General features: G+C 54.6%; 8 protein-coding genes across 8 annotated transcripts; 3 read left to right on the top strand and 5 right to left on the bottom strand.

Moving 5' to 3' along the window:
- Positions 1 to 85: 85 nt before the first annotated feature.
- Positions 86 to 736, bottom strand: K489DRAFT_319804 (uncharacterized protein; the record flags this gene model as incomplete). Its single annotated transcript, XM_033601410.1, has 1 exon — positions 86 to 736. A coding segment is annotated over one exon (651 nt), but the record flags the coding sequence as incomplete, so codon positions are not given.
- A 2306-nt stretch (positions 737 to 3042) lies between these two features.
- Positions 3043 to 4419, bottom strand: K489DRAFT_424865 (uncharacterized protein; the record flags this gene model as incomplete). The annotated part of the gene is made up of 2 exons (XM_033608273.1): positions 3043 to 3937; positions 3995 to 4419. The coding sequence occupies 2 exons, from the start codon at positions 4417 to 4419 to the stop codon at positions 3181 to 3183; spliced, it is 1182 nt and encodes a 393-aa protein (XP_033460009.1). The 3' UTR covers positions 3043 to 3180.
- A 1302-nt stretch (positions 4420 to 5721) lies between these two features.
- Positions 5722 to 8226, bottom strand: K489DRAFT_319947 (uncharacterized protein; the record flags this gene model as incomplete). The annotated part of the gene is made up of 2 exons (XM_033601421.1): positions 5722 to 7935; positions 8044 to 8226. 2 exons carry the CDS (start codon positions 8224 to 8226, stop codon positions 5722 to 5724), a joined length of 2397 nt encoding a protein of 798 aa, XP_033460008.1.
- A 1099-nt stretch (positions 8227 to 9325) lies between these two features.
- Positions 9326 to 11272, top strand: K489DRAFT_380366 (allantoate permease). Its single transcript, XM_033604862.1, has 2 exons — positions 9326 to 11152; positions 11209 to 11272. The coding sequence occupies exons 1-2, from the start codon at positions 9793 to 9795 to the stop codon at positions 11229 to 11231; spliced, it is 1383 nt and encodes a 460-aa protein (XP_033460007.1). The 5' UTR covers positions 9326 to 9792; the 3' UTR covers positions 11232 to 11272.
- Positions 11273 to 11756: 484 nt separating this feature from the next.
- Positions 11757 to 12323, bottom strand: K489DRAFT_318844 (ubiquitin-conjugating enzyme; the record flags this gene model as incomplete). Its single annotated transcript, XM_033601352.1, has 2 exons — positions 11757 to 12010; positions 12080 to 12323. The coding sequence occupies 2 exons, from the start codon at positions 12321 to 12323 to the stop codon at positions 11757 to 11759; spliced, it is 498 nt and encodes a 165-aa protein (XP_033460006.1).
- A 1149-nt stretch (positions 12324 to 13472) lies between these two features.
- On the top strand, positions 13473 to 15619 carry K489DRAFT_370572 (uncharacterized protein; the record flags this gene model as incomplete). Its single annotated transcript, XM_033603153.1, has 2 exons — positions 13473 to 15177; positions 15231 to 15619. The coding sequence occupies 2 exons, from the start codon at positions 13473 to 13475 to the stop codon at positions 15617 to 15619; spliced, it is 2094 nt and encodes a 697-aa protein (XP_033460005.1).
- Positions 15620 to 15870: 251 nt separating this feature from the next.
- K489DRAFT_388821 (RAI1-domain-containing protein) lies at positions 15871 to 17343 on the top strand (the record flags this gene model as incomplete). The annotated part of the gene is made up of 5 exons (XM_033606449.1): positions 15871 to 16039; positions 16099 to 16302; positions 16371 to 16424; positions 16481 to 16645; positions 16703 to 17343. 5 exons carry the CDS (start codon positions 15871 to 15873, stop codon positions 17341 to 17343), a joined length of 1233 nt encoding a protein of 410 aa, XP_033460004.1.
- A 791-nt stretch (positions 17344 to 18134) lies between these two features.
- K489DRAFT_319436 (putative major facilitator superfamily transporter) lies at positions 18135 to 19883 on the bottom strand (the record flags this gene model as incomplete). The annotated part of the gene is made up of 4 exons (XM_033601386.1): positions 18135 to 18362; positions 18418 to 18780; positions 18838 to 19211; positions 19268 to 19883. The coding sequence occupies 4 exons, from the start codon at positions 19881 to 19883 to the stop codon at positions 18135 to 18137; spliced, it is 1581 nt and encodes a 526-aa protein (XP_033460003.1).
- Between the last annotated feature and the right edge of the window lie 864 nt (positions 19884 to 20747).

Genomic DNA, 20747 nt, shown 5'->3' with positions numbered 1-20747 from the left:
GACAAACGTCACCTTCCCCGTGCGGCACATGGCCACAGACGTGGCTCTTCACTTGCGGAGGGGAATCCTCTGGGTTCGTAGTTCTTCAAAAGTAATCATTGATTTTCTCGTAGTCCCGCACCTGTGGGCCCGATGGGGCGCGTCTGCACTCGTCCAGGCTCGTCTGCCCCTCCACGCGCACGAGCTTGAATTGTTCGTACATGCCGCCGAGGGAGTTGAGCGGCGTCAGAGCGGCCCCCACGCGATACAGACCATCATATCTGTACCCACACGACGGGGCGTAGCGACTGTGCCTGGCGGCGGCTCGCAGGACTCTTACGTCTCTCTGTTGGGAGAGCGACACACTCAACGCTTGCGTTCCTGCTGTCGTGTCCGGTATGTTCCTGGGATCGGTATTCTCGTGGCTACCGGAGCCAGAGTAGTAGATCGTGTCGCCGCGGTCTTGGTCCAAGTCTTCGTACATGCCACTGATCACGATGGAGTAGGCACCGGTCGACTGATCTCCATGGATGCCACCCTGAGAAGATCCATGTGCGCCGTGGAACAGAGCGGAAAGCTGTGAAGGGAACCACTGGCCGACCCGGATGTTGTTGTGACCGTGGACCTTGGCATTGCGCTTTTGAGTTTTGTACTGTGGGTTAAGTATCTTGGATCGGTTACCGTTACCAGACCTTGTGTATGTGATGCCATGCATGATCCCCTGCACTCCCCAGATGGGATGAGATGCAGGAGGACGTCCGATACCATACCCAGGCGCTCGTTGCCCGTGATCAGTCCGTGGCGAGGATGCCCTGCGACGTCTGGAATTGGCTGGTGAAATCGCTCTTGCAGCACTATCGTCACCAGTCGGAATTGGTGTCGCACCCCAGTTCTCGCTGTTGAATCAGTCGAGCAATCCTTGGGCTGTGTCCACATGCGCTCGATCGAAGAAAAACTGCGGCTTGACGATGCTTTCGAGTATGTTCTTCACTTTGACGTTGCCATTGAAAGCGGGTGTCATCGGAATTTGAGATAGTTGCTCAAGGTATGCCTCGAGCCGGGCGATCATTTCTGGATCGCTGCAAGACCGCTTTTGCTTGCTGCCTTGTAATGCAAGTTTCTGGATGACCTCTTTCTTCTCGTGGTAGAACTTGTTGATATCCCAGGAGGTCATCTTGAAGCCTGAGATTTGTGAGTCTGACTACGAGGTCGGTGAGGAGGGTTTACGTATGGGTGGACTGGCCAAGGAAGTCATTGCGCAAACGAGAGCGATATGATGGAAAAGGCAGAAAGAGAGTGAGAAATGTCACATAAGACGACTCTCAACCAAGTGAAGGCCTGAGGTGTGGGCTTGGATTGAGGTTTCGAGGTGTCGCGCGTGAACGTGATTGTTGACGACAATGCACGTGTGAAGTTCGCTCGAGGATGCCTAACGATTGTGCTTGTGAAGGCGCACAAGCATGTGACAGAGTGAAAGTCTGCTGCTAAGCTTCGAGCCCCGCAGGTGAAAAGGTATATATGTTATTGTTATAGCAGGATGGCAATATGCATTTATTGTTCGATTTATTATAACAAGAGGCTTAAGACGTGAAGAGTAAGTGAGAGCAGAGGCAACTGTTGCGCAGTCCGACGTCCTCGCTCAAGGTCACCGCTGTGTCGGGCAACTTCGAGTGTTATCTTGAAAACATTCACTTATGCTTCGGGTTCTCCTGAAGCTCTCGTAATAAAGTAGTAAAGTGATCAGGTAATGGACTGGAGAAGTGTTGTAACGTCGCTTCGATTGAAAGTTGAGGTGAACACTAAGAAGACTTCCTGTAATTAGGGTGCTGAGAGATGAAGGGAAGGAGGACAAGGAAAGGGATTAATAGAGAGTAAAGCTAAATTAGTAATACTTTGCTAGCAGATTTACATGAATTCTACCTAATTCTGTTCTATACTCTAGAGCGAGTCTAATTCAGTAATAGTAATACAAATTCCATCTCTGAGGTTGAAATCTTATACGAGTAATAGATCTTTTGAATACCTAGTACTATAACATTATCCCTGTTTCTGATAATATACAACATTTGATAGATTCAACGGGGATGCTGGTATAGCTTATGAAAAACGATCTCATATCTTAGGGGTAAACATATTGAAATCAAAGAATCTTATTTATGATATTCGCTCTCTGTGTTTCAAGTCATGTACATAAGTTCGTTCTGATCTACGGGACAGTATGCTGCAAAGATGAAGACAACGAGTGATGCAGATCGATTGGCCGCAGGTTTACAAGGTCCTCCTCGCAATCAATCGATTGATCGATCGGCGTCAACCGCCTCATGAGCCACCACCAGAGCATTACACCGCATGGGTCGACGGGCGCCGCATACGGACTTCGTCAAAGGAGTCATCGTTGTCCCGGGGGAATTGGAACATCCTCTTGACGCTGGCCCGGTTGCCGCACGTGGCGATATCACTGAACGATGCGCAAGTGGATCCGTCGCCGCTACAGCAGGTCTGCACGAGACACACCCCACCGGGGCCGCAATCGCTGTTCTTCGAGCACTGGGAACCGCATTGCATCAGGATATCGCAGACGCCAGTGCCGTCGACGGTCAAGTCGCAAAAACAGCTGTCGTTGCATTTTTGGACGTTGCCGCATGTAGTAGGGTTGGAGCAGGATTCTAAGGGGAGAAAGAGATACTTGTGTTAGCAGTTCGATGAAATCTTTTGTTTTCTCTTTGGTAATCGTCAAAGGGTGCTCTGTCGAATACCATCTTGGAAATGGCACGTTACCGTTACGAGGAAGACTTACGAGGTGAGATTACAACGGTCGTAAAGGCGGTGGAAATTGCCGTCGCGGTGGTTGTGCTGGTCGAGAAGTCGGTCGTGAAAGCGGTCGTGGTGGAAGTGACCAAAACGGTGGTCGCTGGAGCCGTGGATGTTGCACTGACGATCGAGGTCGTTGAGACAGGACTCGTCACGAGCGAGCAGGCAGAGGAGAGGACGCTCGAAGGGAACCGGGTCTGTAGCGCATCGAATGGCGCCGCTCGAGGAATGAGCGATATGCTCGTCACGGTGATGGACTCGAGTGCGGTAGTCGTCGTGGCCGTGAAAGTGGTCTCGCTGGTCGTAGTTGTAGTCGTTACTGTTGTGAGCGGAGTGCTGGTGCCAATAACGGTCGTCTGCAGAATGACCGAAGTTTTGTAACCGAGATAGTCAAAGCAGGCCGGTTGGAGGGTGCTTGAAACGATGCTCTTGCTCGCCTGCGCGACGGCGCACTGTTGATTTGGGCTTAGGCCAGGGTTGGGTAGCGTTGCTGGAGGAATAAGAATTCATAATCAAATAGTGATCAGAACCTCGGTATTGTCCCTTGTTTGTCGCATATGAAGCCGGCCACGACTCCGAGTAGATAGCACAGTATTGACCACGAGTATTGCTAGTCTTGTTTACGTATAGTACGTAAGTGTTGAAAAATTGGCAGGTTTGCACCGGGCTACCATCTTTCGGAGGGTTCCCCAGGTTGTATCGACTTTGAGAAGAGCAATATTCCGCACATAAGCTAATGTTAAAGGCGCCTTGGGTGAAGACCTTTGCACCCAAGTAAGTATAACAACCGGCCGAATCGGCGAGTGCGTCGATCGCGGCGTTTCCGAGGTAGGTCGGCTTAGTGTATCCATTCGGCGTGGCGATAGTGTGTGAAATATATCCATTCGAGCCGGCGATCGCGACCTCAAATCCCGCGCGGAATTGGCCCTTGTTGGTGGCACTAGTTGCATCGATTGGCACACCGTAGTACGCGCATTTCACTCTCGTTACAGACTTGGGATTGGTACAGCCGTTGCCCGGCTCGAGGCTCGGATCACGCTCGTAAAAGATGTTGATAGCCGCACAGCCGGAGACTTTGTTGCATCGGTTCGCACATTCCACTGGGTCGTAGCAACTGAGCGTAGAGAAGCCTAGATAACCGTACGCACTACCATTTGCATGTCAGCATCGAACGACATAGACGGCCGGATCTTCGCACTCACACATTGTTGTGGAGCCACTGAGGCCATCCAAAACCTTGCTGTAGCCCGACGGAACCGGCGCGGAGGTCGCAATCGATTTGAATGATCCCTGAGCGCGGAATGCAGACGCCGTGTCGGGTGAGTAGGCTGGAGCATCAGCAGCGCCAGCTGGTTGCGGAGCACATGCAGCACGAGCCCCAACGTCCCGCTTTGGTGATGACACTTTCCCCGTCGCTGCGCCGTTGAGTGAGACCGTGACGCTGCTCACGGCGGTGGCCTGCGCGACCAAGGCAGCGATGTTGATCGAGACAATCTGGCTGACGGCACCGATATCTTGCGAGACGGTCGTCGGCTTCGGCGCAGCGAGGACTAGATCAAAGTCGATTCCCTGGGGAATAGCATGGCTCAAGGTCAGGGCACTCAAGGCCACAAAAAGGATAGCAAGCATGGTGGTGGTAGATGAACACGATTGAGGGGGCTTGCCGATCTGGCCCATCGAGGCAAGGCGATGGGTGAGGAGACCATGCTTGATAAATAGTCCCTCAATGAGAGCTTGTGCAACATGGCCTTGTACCTGCTCTTGTACCGCGGAAGCGTTGTCACAACGCCAGATGTATCTAAGGATGTGATGAATCTCTTTCCAGAGAGCATTATTGGCTGCTTGTGATCCAACGACACGGCTTGGGCGCAATGGCGTAGGAGTGTGCTTCGCGGCGCAAGAGCCTGCATGATGGCTGCATTGCAGTGTCGCCTCGTGAAAGATTGTGACACTGGAACTCGTCGCGTTTGTAGATGAGCAAGTCGAAGCGACCTACGTTGGAAGCACGTGGATCGGATAGCGATTCCCCAGTTTCGGACCATGCGACCCTTCACCCTTATCACTGGAATTTACAGTAACATAATTCTTTTAACTCTGACGTCAGTTAATGAACCTGGTTCAGGGCGTGAAGCTGAGATCGAAGACTCACATTATGCGGAAGATATCATCCCAACACGATTTGATGGAGCTGGCATGAGTCGTTCATAATTGAAGTGTTGGAGGGGGCGGAGTGTGCAGCTGAAGCAGGAGGGTCGAAGTTGTGCATACCGATTAATCGTGGCCCCGCAGCTCTGCTGTTGTTTATCGGGTTCGGAGTACCGCGTCCGACTCGTGCGAGAACTGCACTAGCAGGGTGTCATCGCGACGGCGTAACGCTTATCATGCATAGATCGATCTACCTCGAGTCCCGATCTAGGGCAAGCATTGAGAACGGCATTGTGCTTTGTTATAATTTGTTGTCATCGCTGGCTTGCTGCGTATTACACCGAGAGAAGCCTAGCTATTGGGCACGACGTCTGCAGATTGGTAATTCAAATCGCCGTACAATTTGAAAGCAGGATGCACGCATCGCTGGCTTGGTTTTGATTGATCGCACAGTTTCAGTCAGCCCAAAGAGCTTAATACTTCAGTACTCAAATGGATCGTCCAACAGCAATCTCGACCTCCCCAGGTAAGACGCTAGGCAGTGTAGACATGATCCGTTGTCCCATGCCTGTGGAAGGCTAGCCAGGACATGATGGACGAAGTATGTCAGCCCATAAAAGGAGCAAGCCGATCAGACCTACGAGGGCAATGATCGAGTCCACGACGTATACCTCAAATCACCTTTCTGATCTAGTTCCATCCCGGCCCGCCACGCTGATTTTACAATGTATGCACGACAAGTCACAGGCTCTTGCTTGAGACTACTCTCAAGACGTCCCTCCGCCTTCACCCCTGAGTTGCCTGCCATGCCTCATGGAGCTTCTTCTGCCTCTCCCAATCCTTCTTGAGCTTCTTCGACTTCGACTTGGCCACCTCCTTCCCTTCGGCATCCGCCGTCGGGAGCCCGTCGGCATCCCACGCGCTGTATTCGCTGGTGCGGAACATGTCGAGGTGTGAGAGCTTGCCCTTCTCCAGGCGCTCTTTCTCCGCAGCTTCGGCGTCCGCCTTGGCTTTCTCTTTGGCGGCGGCTTTGGCGGCGAGGAGGGACTCGCGGTCGCTGCGCTCTTGGCGGAGCGATGCGGAAAGAGGGCGCACGAGTGCGTGCCGGTTCTCTCGGTCTTCTAGGTAGATGTCGAGATTCCACAGCACAGTGTCGCGGATGTAATCACAGGCGGCGAGATACTCCTTGGAAGGTGCTTGACGGCCATGGAGCTCGAACACTTTCCGCTGGAAGTCTGCGTATGCAGCAGCATAGGGTTGATCCGGGCCGTATGTGGTACCCTTCTCATTCAGAGCTCCGAGGGAGTCGAGATCGATGGATCCTTTGATCGCTTGTTCGCGGATCTTGTCTCGTAGCTCGGCGAGCGGGTAAATGAAAGCTTTGGCTTCTTCCGGAATGTCAATGCCTGTCCAACCAAGCTGGTTCTCTTTGTAATCCGCATCGAGACCAAGCATTACAACTATTTCGGTGATCCACTTTCCGATGGCAATAGAGGTGCTTTCACGGACGGAGCTGGCAGAGTTGAACGCCGTGATGAGTTCCGTCAGCACACGCATTGCGCCCGGCGTGTCGAAGGAATCGCAGAGGGCGTCGCGGAACTTTCCTTGAGAGGTAGCAAGAGCCTGATCCAGATCGTCGCCATCCTTGGGGCCTTCGAGAGTAGCTGGCTGCCGTGAAGGGTCGTGATGTGACTGCAGATCCCGGACCTTGATGAAAAAATTGTTGACCTTTTCTTCCCAAGAAACACCAGCCTTGACCAGCTCGCCAGTGATCTCCAGCCCGTCCCGCCACGCCCCGAGAAGGAAAACGATGCGCAGAGACCGAGGGGTCCACTCCCGTTTCGCTAAAGCCTCCCGGATGGTCGTGAAGTTCTTGAGGCTCTTGCTCATCTTGCTGCCCTGGATGCTGAGGTGGCCCATGTGCAAGAAGTAGTTGACCCATTGCACGCTATCTCGGCCCGTCTTGGCCCAGTATGCTTCCGACTGAGCCAACTCGTTGTCGTGGTGAGGGAAGGCCAGATCGATGCCGCCGGAGTGGATGTCGATCTGCTTTCCCAAGACGTCCGACGCCATCGCGCTGCATTCGATGTGCCATCCGGGCCGTCCTTGTCCCCAGGGCGAGTCCCAACTCGGCTCACCAGGCTTCGAAGCCTTCCACAGCGCAAAGTCCGCGCCGGACCGCTTGAAACCCGTGGTCTTTGCTGCGAGCGATCCCTCTCCATCGGCTTGAAGGTCCTTGTCGTTTCGATTCCAGGGTTCCAATCGGGCATAGACTCCGCCCGACTTCTCCCAAGCGGTAGTATCGTAGTACACGGATCCCTCATGTTCATACCCGTACCCATTGTCCTGTATCTGCTTGACAAAGTCTACAATCTGCGGGCCGTACTCCGTGACGCGAACCAGCTTGTCGGGGTACCGGACGTTCAAAGCTTTCATATCATTGAAGAACCGTTCTTCATACTGCTTGGTGAGCTTTGTGAAAATGTCATGGTCTTTGCCCTGGACCGTCGATGAACGTAATGAATCGATGTATGGCAAAAGAACGCCAGCAGCCTGGGGAGCAAATTGCTCCAAGGTGGTGTTGGAGGACTGCAGGGCACCAGCAGCAGCCTGAGCGGTCTTCAGATGCATCTTGAGCTTGGCTTCTTTGTCGCCGGCGGGCGATCCGTCGTTGGCTATGCTCTTGCCCTGCAAGACGTGGCCGTAAGCTTGCTCCGCGGCTTGAGCGTATGCCTCGGGGGGGGCGTCATGTCGCACGAGGGGCAGGTTCTTCTGGATGTACGCGCTGAACGCCTGGAGGGTGGTCGATCGGAGGGCGTCGTCAACGTCCCCGTGCTCCGCCAGGAACTCGGAGAGCAGGTGCTGCTGTCTCGCGGCGAGGATGATCTTGTCATCGACGTCCGTGATGTTCATGACGAACGACACCTTGAACCGGAAGTAGTCCTCGAGGATACGACGGATGATGTCCGTTGAGACATAGTTGCGCGCATGACCTAGGTGCTATCAGTTATTAGTCGAGCTCGCGCCTCTGTGATTTCCCGTCGCTCGTCCACCACATCCACCATGAATCCCCAGCTCGAGAGACACCCCGGAACAAGCAAGACCTACCGCATCGTCGTAGACCGTCGGGCCACAAGCATACCACGTCACCTTCTCCCCGGAGCGATCGATCGGGACAAATGGCGTTTTGGTGCGGGTCAGAGAATTATACACATGCAGCGCTGGCAGCCGGGCTCGTGCTGGTTCGGATGGCGCTGGAGGAGCGCGCCATTCTGGCTGTGCCGTCGCCATCGGACGTCTTGCACGACCTGCTGTCCCTGATGCTGCCGACGCGACTGTTGCTTGACGCCTGACGGAGGTGCACGTGATGAAGGGCGCGCTGTGGGAAGGGAATGACAGAGGCAGGCGCTGCGTGTTCGGACATCTGACGGTCAATCTCAGCATCAAAGGAGCAGCAGGACGACAGGCAAGGTTATATGAAGGAATGACTGGGGACTAGCCATGCAACAAGTGTCATCAACGCGGATGATCGACTGTCTGGCCAGGTGTGTGAAGGATGCCCAGGTGAGTCGGATTGGGAGCTGACATTGCCCGTTCGCTCGCACAGCTGAAGGTCCTTTTTCGTCACTAGGGCTCACAAAATCATTCTAGCGGAGCAGGAGCAGGATCATCCCGCCGCCGCCGTCCTCCACGACGACCACCTCCGCGACAGCCTCCACGCCGGCCAATGGGCACAGTGCCAGGCAAACTTCCTTGACAGCCCTTCACAGCCCTTCATAGCCCTTTATAGCCTCCGTCGCGTCGCCAATCACCCGGGCGATAGATCCCTGCCTGGAGAAGCATCCCCACCTGCCCAGCGAGCGGGCTCCGAGTAGCGGAGACGTGGGCGGGCTGCAGCTGCAGCTGCGTAGAAACAACCTCAGGCATGACTCCGGCGTATAGGACCGGACCGGGCCGTCTCCATCGGACAAGACAATTGGCGCATGGGTCATCCACGAGGATCCCGCACGTGTCTCGTAGTAGACAAAAGCTCACCTGGGCACAGAGGGCAAGGGACAGAGGACAGAGGACAGCCGCCGCCGCCGCCTGCGCAGAGCCAGTCACCTGGGCACCTCTACGCAACGACGACGGGAAGGACTTGCCACATGCCTGCGAGCAGATCCAAGTGAAATGATCCCGATAATATGAACATGAACATGAATGTGAACGAGACCGGATGGGCCACGAGGCGCCGGCTTTCCCTCTAGCTTTCTCACCACCTGGACAAGCAAGCTGGAGCCCGCGGTGGGGTGGGATGAGTCATCAAAGGCCGTCACATGTTTGTACTGGCCACCGGGCATCCGTCGCCTTAAGTTTACCTAGTATGTTTGATACACAGGACCTAGCTAGACCGGAATACTGTTAATATCCATCCTGATCCACGTTCGATTCGTGTCAAGGGCTCCACAGGATAGAATAAAGTTTCTGAACGTACCGACTGGAGGACAGTACATGTATTAAGACCTTTGATGGGATCTGATCCCAGCCCTGCCTCACATAGGCCCGCCGGATCGTGCCCTGGCGTCGTGATCCTCCTGCTCACTAGTCGATCACATCATCGCCGTGACATATGCCCTGCGCTCCACATGTCACCACGTTCGGACCTTCTCGATGGATCGATCCAAGCACGCAGCCTCGTCTGCAGAACGGCAACCCGATCCGCTCTCGCAAGTGCGTTGCCGTTCTCACATCTTTCCGCGGCGCTGACCCGGACTGCAGCACCGTCTACCTGAACCAGACTGGTCGGGGATCGTCCGAAGCATATATACCTCCATGTGACCGGAAGCATCTTCGTGACCTAGCACCGGCCTCGAGACCATGCGTTCGGACAACGCCTCGTCGGAGGACAGCACTGCCAACAGCCGCGCTTCTGCGAACCAGCCGCCAGCGCTCCCAGAGGACGTCCAGCTGCAGGGCCAGGACGCCAAAGAGGTCCTTCGAAAGATCGACATCCGGATCCTACCCGTGCTGTTCCTGATCTATCTCCTGCAGTACCTGGACAAAAACGGCATCAATTACGCGAGCGCCTATGGCTTGGCGGCCGGGACGCAGCTGAAAGGTCAAGATTACTCATGGCTGGGCTCCATCTTCTACTTTGGCTACATGTTCGCGCAGTACCCAGCCGGCTATATACTGCAGCGTTTCCCCATCGGTAAGGTCCTCGGACTCACGACCCTGGGCTGGGGCGTGATCCTCATCACGACCCCTGCGTGCCGCGATTTCGCAGGCATCGCCGCCAACCGCTTCCTCCTGGGTGCCCTCGAGGCTGCGGTGAACCCCGGGTTCGTGCTCATCATAGGCATGTGGTACACCGTGCAGGAACAACCGTTACGTCTGGAGTCCTACTACTGCACCAATGGAGTGGCGACGATGTTCGGCGGCCTCATCGGGTATGCCGTGGGCAATATCGGCTCGGGACTGCCTCGATGGATGTACGTGTTCCTCATCTTCGGAAGCTGCAGTATCGTCGCCGGCATCATCACCTTTGTTTTGCTCCCAGACCTTCCTTCCAAGGCCCGATTCCTGAATGAACGCGAAAGGGCCGCTGCGGTGGAACGGGTCGCGCAGAATCGTCAAGGCATCAAGAACCGCCATTTCAAGAGAGACCAGGCTTGGCAGACCCTCTGCGACCCGAAGACGTGGATTCTGTTCGTCATGGCCGTCGGCGCGCAGGTCCCCAACGCTGCGCTGACCAGTTTCACGTCGATCATCATCGGCTCGTTCGGATTCGACACGTTGGGTACTCAATACCTCCAGATCCCGGGAGGTGCAGTGCAGTTCCTGTCCCTCTTGGGAGGCGGATTCATCTGCTCGAGGTTCCCAAACGCACGCTGCATCACCATGATCACGGCGAATTGCATCTGCATCGTCGGGTCTTCCCTCCTGGTCGGGCTTCCTTCGAGCAACAAATGGGGCCGACTGGTAGCCATCTGGCTGTGCTATTTCCAGGGCATTGGGTTCTCGATGTCGTTGACCATGGTCAGCTCGAATATTGCAGGCTACACCAAGAAGCAACTGACGGGCGCGATATTGTTTACTGGGTATTGTGTGGGAAACATCGTCGGGTTCGCCCCTCTCAGATCACCCGCAAGCACGCAAGCGCTGACTCGACGTCCCGTGATAGGCCACAGACCTTCCGCAGTGAAGAAGCCCCCGGATATCATTCCGCATACATCGCGTGAGTACCTGCCCGCTCGCGATCGACCAGGCTTTCGCTAATCGTGAACGTCTCAGGATGCTGGTCGGCTATACAGTGAAGCTGGCCATGGTGGTCATTTTGTATATTTACATGTTCTCGGTCAATGCCGCCCGCGATCGTGCCGCCGCCGAAGAGGGTACCGATGACGGTTCAAAGGAGAAATTGGCAGTCGAGCATGGTATGCAGGACATGACGGAGCTTGACAACAAAGGCTTCCGATATGCTCTCTAGAAAGCAATGAAGTGTTCCCTCTGCTATGCCAGCCCCAAAGCTTGGGCTTCCGTCGCCGATCAGCCTCCACAAATGCACGCTGCGGCAGAGAGGCCCCGAGGATCGGGTCCGGTAGTCAGGCTGCAAAGCTTTCGTGTTGTTTTGGCCCACCCCCCAGACCCGCACTTACACTCACGGTCGAGGAGGCTTCCGTTGGCTGTCCTCCAGCCAGATGAAGAATCAGGTTTCCCACGCGTCGATCAATGCCGCAATCGAGCTTCGTCGGGTAAGGAGCGCTGGTATCCATTGTGTGCACAGCATCGGTCTCACCAAAGAGCTCGCCACTTCCGAGCGTGGTAGCTCCGCGTAGCTCTCAGAGGCCTAAGCTCCGCCTCACATCCGCCCGAACTCTTGCCTCATACTCCCCTCGGGCTTCCCTCCACATCCGTGCTGCGTCCACATTTGCCGGGCTCTCATCATTCGGCTCCGCGATCATGCTCATGACACTGATCAGGATCTTCTCGACGCTCTGAATGGGCGACCATCGTTCCGAGGCATGTTCGTAGTGGTTCGGGTCGTCGCCGGGCGGGTGGAGGATGGAGATGCAGACGACTCCGTTCATGTATACTAGCGGAGGTTGTCAGCTTTCCCTTCGATCACATCCACCAGGATCCCAGGGGCACCGTGCGTTCGTACCGTTCGGATGCCACAGGTCACACGTGAACTTCATCGTCGGTGGCATGAGAGGATAGTCTCGCGGGAACTTCAGCTCGGCGGGAAACACGCCGCCCTCGAATGGAGTTCCCTCCGGCCCTTGGATCAGAGCTTCCCAGAGGAAGAGATCATCCTCGTTGACGGGTCCGGCTGTGATGCCCTCGGGGGGGTCTTGGCTGAGAGCTTTGTACTCTTGGAAGAGCCGTTTCGCCGCGACCGAATTCATGTTGTGGCGAGAGGTTTCGCGGCCCTGGTGGTTGAGATTCTCGCGTGATTCTCGAGTGGTCTGTTCGCCGATGCGAGGTGGGTGAAAGGGCGAGAGGCACGCGATCGACAATTGCGAGCCCGGGCGAGGATGATGGTGACGATGATGATTATGTAAGTTCGGACCTCGAGACGCGGGGTCGTCCCACCAGATGAAAGCCTGAGGCCGCCTACAGTATCATGATCGGACTTCCGTCCTCCGCTGTTTGCCAGAATTCGACCAGTAGTAGGATACTACCTACCTAGGTACTCAGGTATGGACAACCGCCCGTGATGCCGTGGAGGTCGTCACTCTCTCGGATCCATGGCCCGACACCGGACCTGAGCGACATCGATCGATATGGCAGTAATAATAACATTCATTGCTGCGCTGTGACCGCTGGCCCGAAACCGTCTCTGCCCGGGTGGATATGCAAACCGCAAAGCTCCCGAAGATGCGCCGCCGGTGAAATGCATGCCTCCCGCCCTCCGCCCTCCGCTCGTCACCCATTTTCACTGGCATGGCATGAGATTCCGAATCTTTCCCGTTGTCCTTGTGGACACCATCGTGACCATGCGGACATACAGACAGTATGATAAGTCCAAGGGATGCCCACGAGGGACGGTGCTCGAGCCGTGGTCGGATGGGACTTCCTAGTCAGGTGGATCCCTCCTCGCCCGGCCGCCTTGTCCCGTCCTCAGCTGCGTCCATCTCTTCCAAGGTTGTCATGCAACGCTGCAGGTGCAGATGCACTCGCCTCCACGTGCCAAGAACGATTATCTGTGTACATCCCCCAGCCTTATCGAGCCGAGCATGCCCTTCTTCTTATCGCTGTCGGTGGAGTTATACATGTACGCTAGACGCTGCAGATACGCACATACGATCGACGACCCTCGATGCTTCTGGTGCGAGGCATGTATGTGGGCCAATGCCATCACGAAAGGGACACTCCGGCACGTACGCACATACCGGTATCTAGTTGACATATAAGCTAGCACTTGAGTTTTGGTCCTTCCCTTTCCACCCTTCTGTTCCACAATCTCGCGTCGTTGTGTTGTGAAATCGACCCTCGCCACTTGCCAACACCTGTCAGCCATTGCGCATTGAACCAATCTCGTGTTCAGACCCACGATGGTGCTCGAACGCCTCAAGCAGATCGCATCCCACATCACACACCAAGTCGCCCAGAGCCATCCTCTCGATCCTCTCTCAGCCGATGAGATTGCGGAAGTCGTCGCAATCGTTAAGCGAGAGCATCCCGATGTCCACTTCAACACGATCACGTTATGGGAGCCTCGCAAGGCCGAGATGATGCTTTGGAAGTCTTCGCCGACCGAAGCAGCGAGGCCTCACAGGGTTGCAGATGTCGTCACTATCGGCAGAGGTAGCAAAGTGTTCGATGGTCTGGTAGATTTGAACGAGGGACGACTGGTCGCCTGGGCGCAGGTTGATGGCGTACAACCTATGCTTACCATGGAGGACCTGCAAATTGTGGAGACCATCGTCCGGAAAGATCCCAAGGTTATCGAGCAATGCGGTCTGCTCGGAATCCCACCACAGGACATGTACAAGGTGTACTGCGATCCGTGGACGATCGGCTATGACGAGCGATTCGGCTCCAAGCTTCGTCTCCAACAAGCGCTCATGTACTATCGACCTCACATCGACGATTCGCAATACACTTATCCGCTAGACTTCTGCCCGATCTACAACGCTGATACCCAGGAGGTTATCCACATCGACATTCCCAAAGTACGCATCCCGCTCAACACTGCTCCAGCTGCCAACTACCATGCCGAAGCTCAAAAGGCCAGGGGTGGGTATCGCACAGATCTGAAGCCCTTGAACGTTGACCAGCCGGAAGGTGTTTCCTTCAAGATGGATGGTCGGGTTCTGAAATGGCAGAACTGGAGCGTTCACGTCGGTTTCAACCATCGCGAAGGTATCGTTCTCTCGGATATTTGCTACAACGACCAGGGCACTGTTCGACCGGTATTCTGGCGCCTCTCTCTCGCCGAAATGGTCGTGCCGTATGGAAACCCGGACCATCCCCATCAACGGAAGCATGCTTTTGATCTCGGCGAGTATGGAGCTGGATTTATGAGCAATGAGCTTTCACTGGGGTGTGATTGCAAAGGAGCTATCCACTACCTCGACGCCACTTTCGGCAATCGTGCGGGTGTACCGCAGACGATCAAGAACGCCATCTGTATACACGAAGAAGACGCGGGGATTCTGTTCAAGCATACCGACTTCCGTGACAACTCATGCACCGTAACACGCGCACGCAAGCTTGTAGTTAGCCACGTCTTCACTGCTGGAAATTATGAATATGGGGTGTATTGGATTTTCCACCAAGACGGGACTATCCAGCTCGAGATTAAACTTACCGGCATATTGAACACGTACGCCCTCGCACCAGGCGCATCGGCTGCACCTTGGGGAACCGAGGTCTATCCCGGTGTCAATGCACACAATCACCAGCACCTCTTCTGCCTTCGCGTCGATCCGAACATCGATGGCGCAGAGAACACCGTCTTCCAGGTCGATGCCACCCCGGGAGAAGGCGAGGTCGGTAGCGAGACGAACAAATACGGCAATGCATTTTACGCCAAGAAGACCAAATTGAGCACGCAGGCGACTGGAAACAGCGATTACAACGGGTCTACAGGCCGCACGTGGGAGATTGCGAATACCAACAAGCTTAACGCTCACAGCAAAAAGCCAGTTGCCTACAAGCTGGTGAGCCGCGAGGTTCCGAGTCTGCTTGCGAAAGAGGGAGGCCTCGTATGGAAACGCGCTGGGTTCGCCAGACATGCGGTTCATGTCACTAAATGTAAGCGAATATGCTACTGCTGAAGCTCTGAATTTCGCTGACCCTCATCCCAGATTCTGACGACCAAATCCATCCTGCAGGTCGCCACGTCCCACAGACCTCGGGCGAGCCATCCCAAGGCATTCCTGCCTGGATAGCAGCGGACCCCGATGCCAGCATCGACAATACTGACGTTGTGCTTTGGCACACCTTTGGCGTCACACATTTCCCTTCGCCCGAGGACTACCCGGTCATGCCCGCGGAACCTATGACCGTCCTTCTCCGGCCGCGCAACTTTTTCACACAGAATCCGGTGATGGATGTGCCGCCTTCGTACTCGAGCACGCCTAGCCAGGTTGCTGCCGGGAAGGCGGGTCTCCGCGGGGTGGTTGACCGCTTCAGCCGGTTGGCGTTCGGTGGAACACAGCAGAAGCCGGCCAGTACCGATTGCGATTGCAAGTGATTTTCGGAATGTAGTATGGAGGCGAAACGTGCTCGAATTCGCATCACATCACCGTTCGTAATCTTATACATGACTTGTCGACGGGGACCGAGTCGCTTGATTCTCCGATCGAACAGTCCCACGACTAAATATATCTTCTGTCGAACACCTGTTGCTTGGTGCTTGCGTGCCTCCATATATATGCCCACAAGTCCAGCTTGGTTATGCTTTCGCCTGGTGGTAGGCTTCGTCGGTTGAATGCAAAGCACAATATGGCCTTTAATGAAACCACAACCGCGGTCGCCAGGTTCTCTTTTCACGATCTGAGACCTTTTGTGGGCAAATCGGCTGCAATCAAACGACCTCAAGAAATCACACACTTTTCATTCGACGACCAACATGTGTGCCATCCTTTGTCCGATGCTAGTCTACGATACTACTGTAGGAAATGATCATGAGTAACGCAATTGGTGATAGCTGAACTTATGCTTCGGTCGAAGATCCTCCAATATTCGGTGACCCAGATGCTGGCTCGCAACCTCGGTTCGATCTCTCCAAAGGACTGGACACGTTCGTCAAGTACGATGAGACTACTGATCTGCACATCGATGCGCTGTTGGACACGATAGAGAAGTATGAGAGTCAGATAGGCGAAAAGGTCGATGCCGATATCGTGACTTGGCGTGGCATGATGACGAAGGAAAGTCTACATTCGTCGCCTTACAACCACATGAGTCCGATTCCATTGGTGACAGATCGTAGATCCTTTCAGCGCCCTTTGATGGCTACGGAGAATTCGAGATGAACGCAATAAAGTTCGAGGTGGGTGGGGCTCATCAACATTTATGAACGCAGCGCAAGCTTTGTACTGATCGATCATAGGGGACTATGTATGCTCGCACATCTGTATCTTCAAAGGTCTTGGACTGAAATGCGTCAGATACATTGAGGAAAACAAAGCGCCATACTTCGAAAACTTAAAAAACAACCAGAACACCGTCCCTCGCCAATATGGCCCGCACCCACAGTCGACAATGATGTACTGGGGTGATACTCTCATGTGGCGAGCGAGGATCACATCAACAGAACACTGACGCGGTGCAGGCTACAAGTTCGAAGTCCTCTCAACCCTGCCTCGACCATGGGCCGAATGCTCCCGTGATGAGGTCGAGGATCGTGACAACGAAGTGGTCGACACGCACGCACAATACTGTTCCATCGTACGAACCGGAATTGGAAGTCATAGCATCGTCCTTGGCGGTGAAGTCGATGCTGTGAAGGGAGAAAAGCCGGAAGGCCTTGATCACAGCATCCCGTATGTCGAGCTGAAAACGAGCGAGAACTTCCGCGCGAACGATTCGAGAGCGGCGGAGAAGTTCGAGAAGAAGATGTGTCGCTTCTGGGCACAATCCTTCTTGCTTGGCGTGCCCACCATCATCATCGGATTTCGCTCTCCTCACGGGATACTCGAGAGGATCGAGGAATGGGAGACCCAAAGGATCCCAGGCTTCGTGCAGAATCGCGGCATGCGGACCTGGGATGGGAACGTGTGCATCAATTTCGCGTCCGCCTTTCTGGATTTTCTGAAGCAGACCGTCGCCGGCGACGGCACGTGGCTGATCAAACGCCGAAAGGGGGCCAAGGAAATCACGATTAGCAAGACAAGCGATACGCAGTCGCCACACGTTGTGACGGCCGCATTTCGACAACATCGTACTAACCTTTCTTCGGAGCTTGCGTCTTGATTGACGACCCTCCAATCAGTTGATCAACGGGTGACTTATTCGACATCTTTTTCGGATCGACGCACTTCCGCCTTTGACAGCGATGGCTAAGCCTCAAACCACATGGGGAACAGGTCGTGCACTATCCAGCCTGTCTTTATCTACACTTATATCACCTGGAAAACGACTAATCAGAGACATTCATCGGACAGTGACGAATACCATGGTGGTCTTTGCATCTCGGCCTGCTGGAACACTTTGACGGCCCTTGTCTTCCAAGTCTTGCAGAGGGAGATTATGTCTCGGATACGCAACTCTAGTTTCAAGGGCAGATGTGTCCAGCTCAGAGCCAATGCATTTTGGGCAGTCGGTGTGAAATAGCCGTTCATCGGTCTGCTCGTGCTCATAGAGGGACAACGAGTGACTCTTGAAGTTCTCAAAAGCAACGTCCAGTGAAAAATGTGTATCCCAATGCCCCGAGCCATGAGGCTTGCAACTTCGCCCACGCACCGAATGACCGGAATGGATCAACGAGAGTCTCGGAACGTAGACTATCTAATGCGGCGGGTGCGGAACGCGCTGAGCGCGATGAAGTAAGATTCTGGTACGCGGCTCAGCCACGCGCCACGGTACAGGGAGTATTGCCGCATGACTACGCATCTCTTCCATCGCAGAACCTACACAGATGTCCTCTTCCCCGTAGCACTACATCGACTCGATTTTTTGGAACGATTTCCAAGGTCTGCTTCGTACGCGAATATCTACACCCAAATCTATTATCGCCTCGGCGCGATGCAACAACGCATGGACCTTCAAGCACCGCTTTTTGCTTTCTCTGAATGCTGTCGGCCGCTCTGGTCGCGATTTCGTTTGAATACAAACATTATTGCGACGAGCACACCCAAACCAGCAAGACCGACGCCCATGTATAGTGCAGCTCGGTACCCCAGTAGAATGTCCTCGAAAGTCCTTCCGCCGTTGTTCGTGTGCACCTCGACGGTGCTTGCGAAGCCTAGACCGAGCGAGATGCTGTAGTTGACCTGCCATCCGGTGAGTAGAGTACACATAAGATGAAGGACGCGAGCCGGCACTTACGACAGTGCTCACGAGCGATGCAGCGACGCCCTGGTGTTCCTTTTTTGCTGCGTTGCTAATGACGAGAGTTGCGCTTGGGAAGCTCATGTCCATGCCGAAGGGCGTGATCAGTACACAAACGAAAATCTGAGCCCAGTATATTTGAAACACTGGCAGCGTCGCAAGCAGGACTGTGCCCACCAGGAATGCGCACATCGCGATGACCATGACCCAGGCAGGACCGAGTCTACCGATGAATAAACCGGTGAGGATCGCAGCGACGGAACCCGAGATGGTGAGAGGGGAGAGGTAGGCAACCGTGAGGAGAGGCGACAGTCCTCGTAGGGTTTCTAAAAGTTGCCAGAGATAGTAGAACCAGATGCCCTGCAAAGAACCCCACGTCAGTAGCTTCTACCTCACTCGCTCCTTGACAAGACTTACGAAGCAACCCCATCCGAGCGAGATGCAGGCCAGGACGAAAGCGTTCTCTGCGGTAAACACATCGATGGGGATCAATGGGTCATCGGCGACCTTGAGTTCAATCCACAGGAATGCGGGAAACATGAGACAGCCCAGAATCAAAGTTACGATGATATAGGGATTGTTCCAGCCGACGATCGGAGCTTGGTTCCACGCGAAGTTAAACAGAATCAGTGCGGTTATGCCAACGGTCGCACCAAGCAAGTCAAGAGCAGCGACAGCACCAGCTAGCGACTTTCCCGTCAGCCTGGGCTTGGTGTCCTGCGGATCTGGAATGGCGAAGTAGCTAGCGGCAGCCAGCACGAAGAGGGCGATTCCGAACGAGAGAAAGGTCCCTGCATTTTCGATTAGCAAAGCCATGAGTTCGGCGGGAAGAGCCTCGTGGACTCACAAGGCCACCATGTCAGGGCCCATAAGCCAGCAAATAATGATCCCACGACGGAACCAACAGGTGCGCAGGCTCCGAAGGCGGCGAATGCCAGGTTCTTCCTTTTCGATGGTCCATACAGAGCGCCCAACAGCGCCAACCCGTTCGGCAGGCAGATCGCAGGTCCGATGCCCTGGAAGATTCTCGCAAATACAAACAGCACATGATTTGAGTACCAGGCGAGCCCAGCGACGATCGACCACACAGCGTACCAAAGATAGCCGATGACCAACATATTCTTCCACCCGAACAGGTCGCCAATCCGTCCCGAGAACAGGATGAAAGTGCCCACGGTGAGACTGTAGCCCGCGATCAACCAGGCTTTCACGCCTGGATCTTGGATTCCGAAGTGGTCGGAGATGACCTGCAAGATGGCGATGCATTGACCCAGACCCATCTGGGTCGTCCATTGTGCCATGCAGATGAGCCCGATGACGAAGACCTCCCGTGGTAGGGACACAGTTTGTTCGAGGGATTTTGTCGGGGTCAACTGCTCATCTTCGGAACTTTCTTCAGACCTGGATTTTTCGGTCGTGGCAGCTGGCGATGCGCCTTCGCTTGTCGGGTCCTCTGCTCCCATCGTTGAGATCGCGAGTATCGGCGCGATGGTCCTTTGGGGTAGGACTGACGGATTCCTCTGGACCTTGAAGTGTAAAGCTCGAAGAGACGATCCTCGACATCCGGGTAGAAATTCGGATCTTCTCGAGAAGGGGATTGGCGTCCACGATGGCTCAGGGAGTGTGGTTAAGTATCAGATGAATGACATTGCGCGGCTGTACTACAGGAATACAATATGACAATGCACAGTCAACGTCGGCGCTACAGGTCGGAGGATGGTGTTTGGATTACTCAGAAGGCCCGTTCATTTGCAATCACGTCCGTCACGCATCATTCTCATCGCGGTGGATTTTACTCCCATTCGTGTTGAACGCGGGCGATTTTCCGCTGTTATTATTGTATGAAACGCCTCGGCCGCTTGCTGGACGGGTGGATGGTGCACCAATGACGTCGCTCGGACCGACTCGATATTTGTCATCATTTTGATTTCCTTTCCGTGCATGGTGTCCGGCCGTAGCTGTGAAATTGGACTTAAATCTGATTAATTGGGTGTGAATAGTAGTAATAATGGTGCGCCGGCACTCGCTCTTGGGATGTGTTTGTCGTTCGCTCGCTCGATATAACCATGATCACAGCCAGAGAACCTGCCCAGATGGGAAGTCGAGGAATCCCGAATTTCGTGCAATCTGATCGAAGCTGGAGCTCACTAATCACATCCTATTGCCTGAGGTACGTACCTGATTATGTCAGCCACCGGTGGGCAATCTGCTTACGTCACCCACCGGTGGGTGACCTGACCTGAGCCTGCGTAGTGGTGAGGCACCCTACCTACGGCAGGTGCCGCTGCGGATGCCTGAGGCATCAACTTTTCCCCCTTTCTCTTCTG

The sequence above is a fragment of the Dissoconium aciculare genome, assembly GCF_010015565.1.
Source record: "Dissoconium aciculare CBS 342.82 unplaced genomic scaffold K489scaffold_6, whole genome shotgun sequence".
NCBI classification, from domain to species: Eukaryota; Fungi; Ascomycota; class Dothideomycetes; order Mycosphaerellales; family Dissoconiaceae; genus Dissoconium; species Dissoconium aciculare.
Note: the sequence above shows the minus strand (reverse complement) of the source record. Positions and strands in the feature narration are given on the sequence as shown.

Excerpts from the sequence above, each read along its gene's own strand:
- K489DRAFT_380366 (XM_033604862.1), top strand. The coding sequence starts at position 9,793 with ATGCGTTCGGACAACGCCTCGTCGGAGGACAGCACTGCCAACAGCCGC. Across the intron at positions 11,153-11,208 it reads TATCATTCCGCATACATCGC|GATGCTGGTCGGCTATACAG; the intron begins GTGAGTACCTGC and ends TGAACGTCTCAG.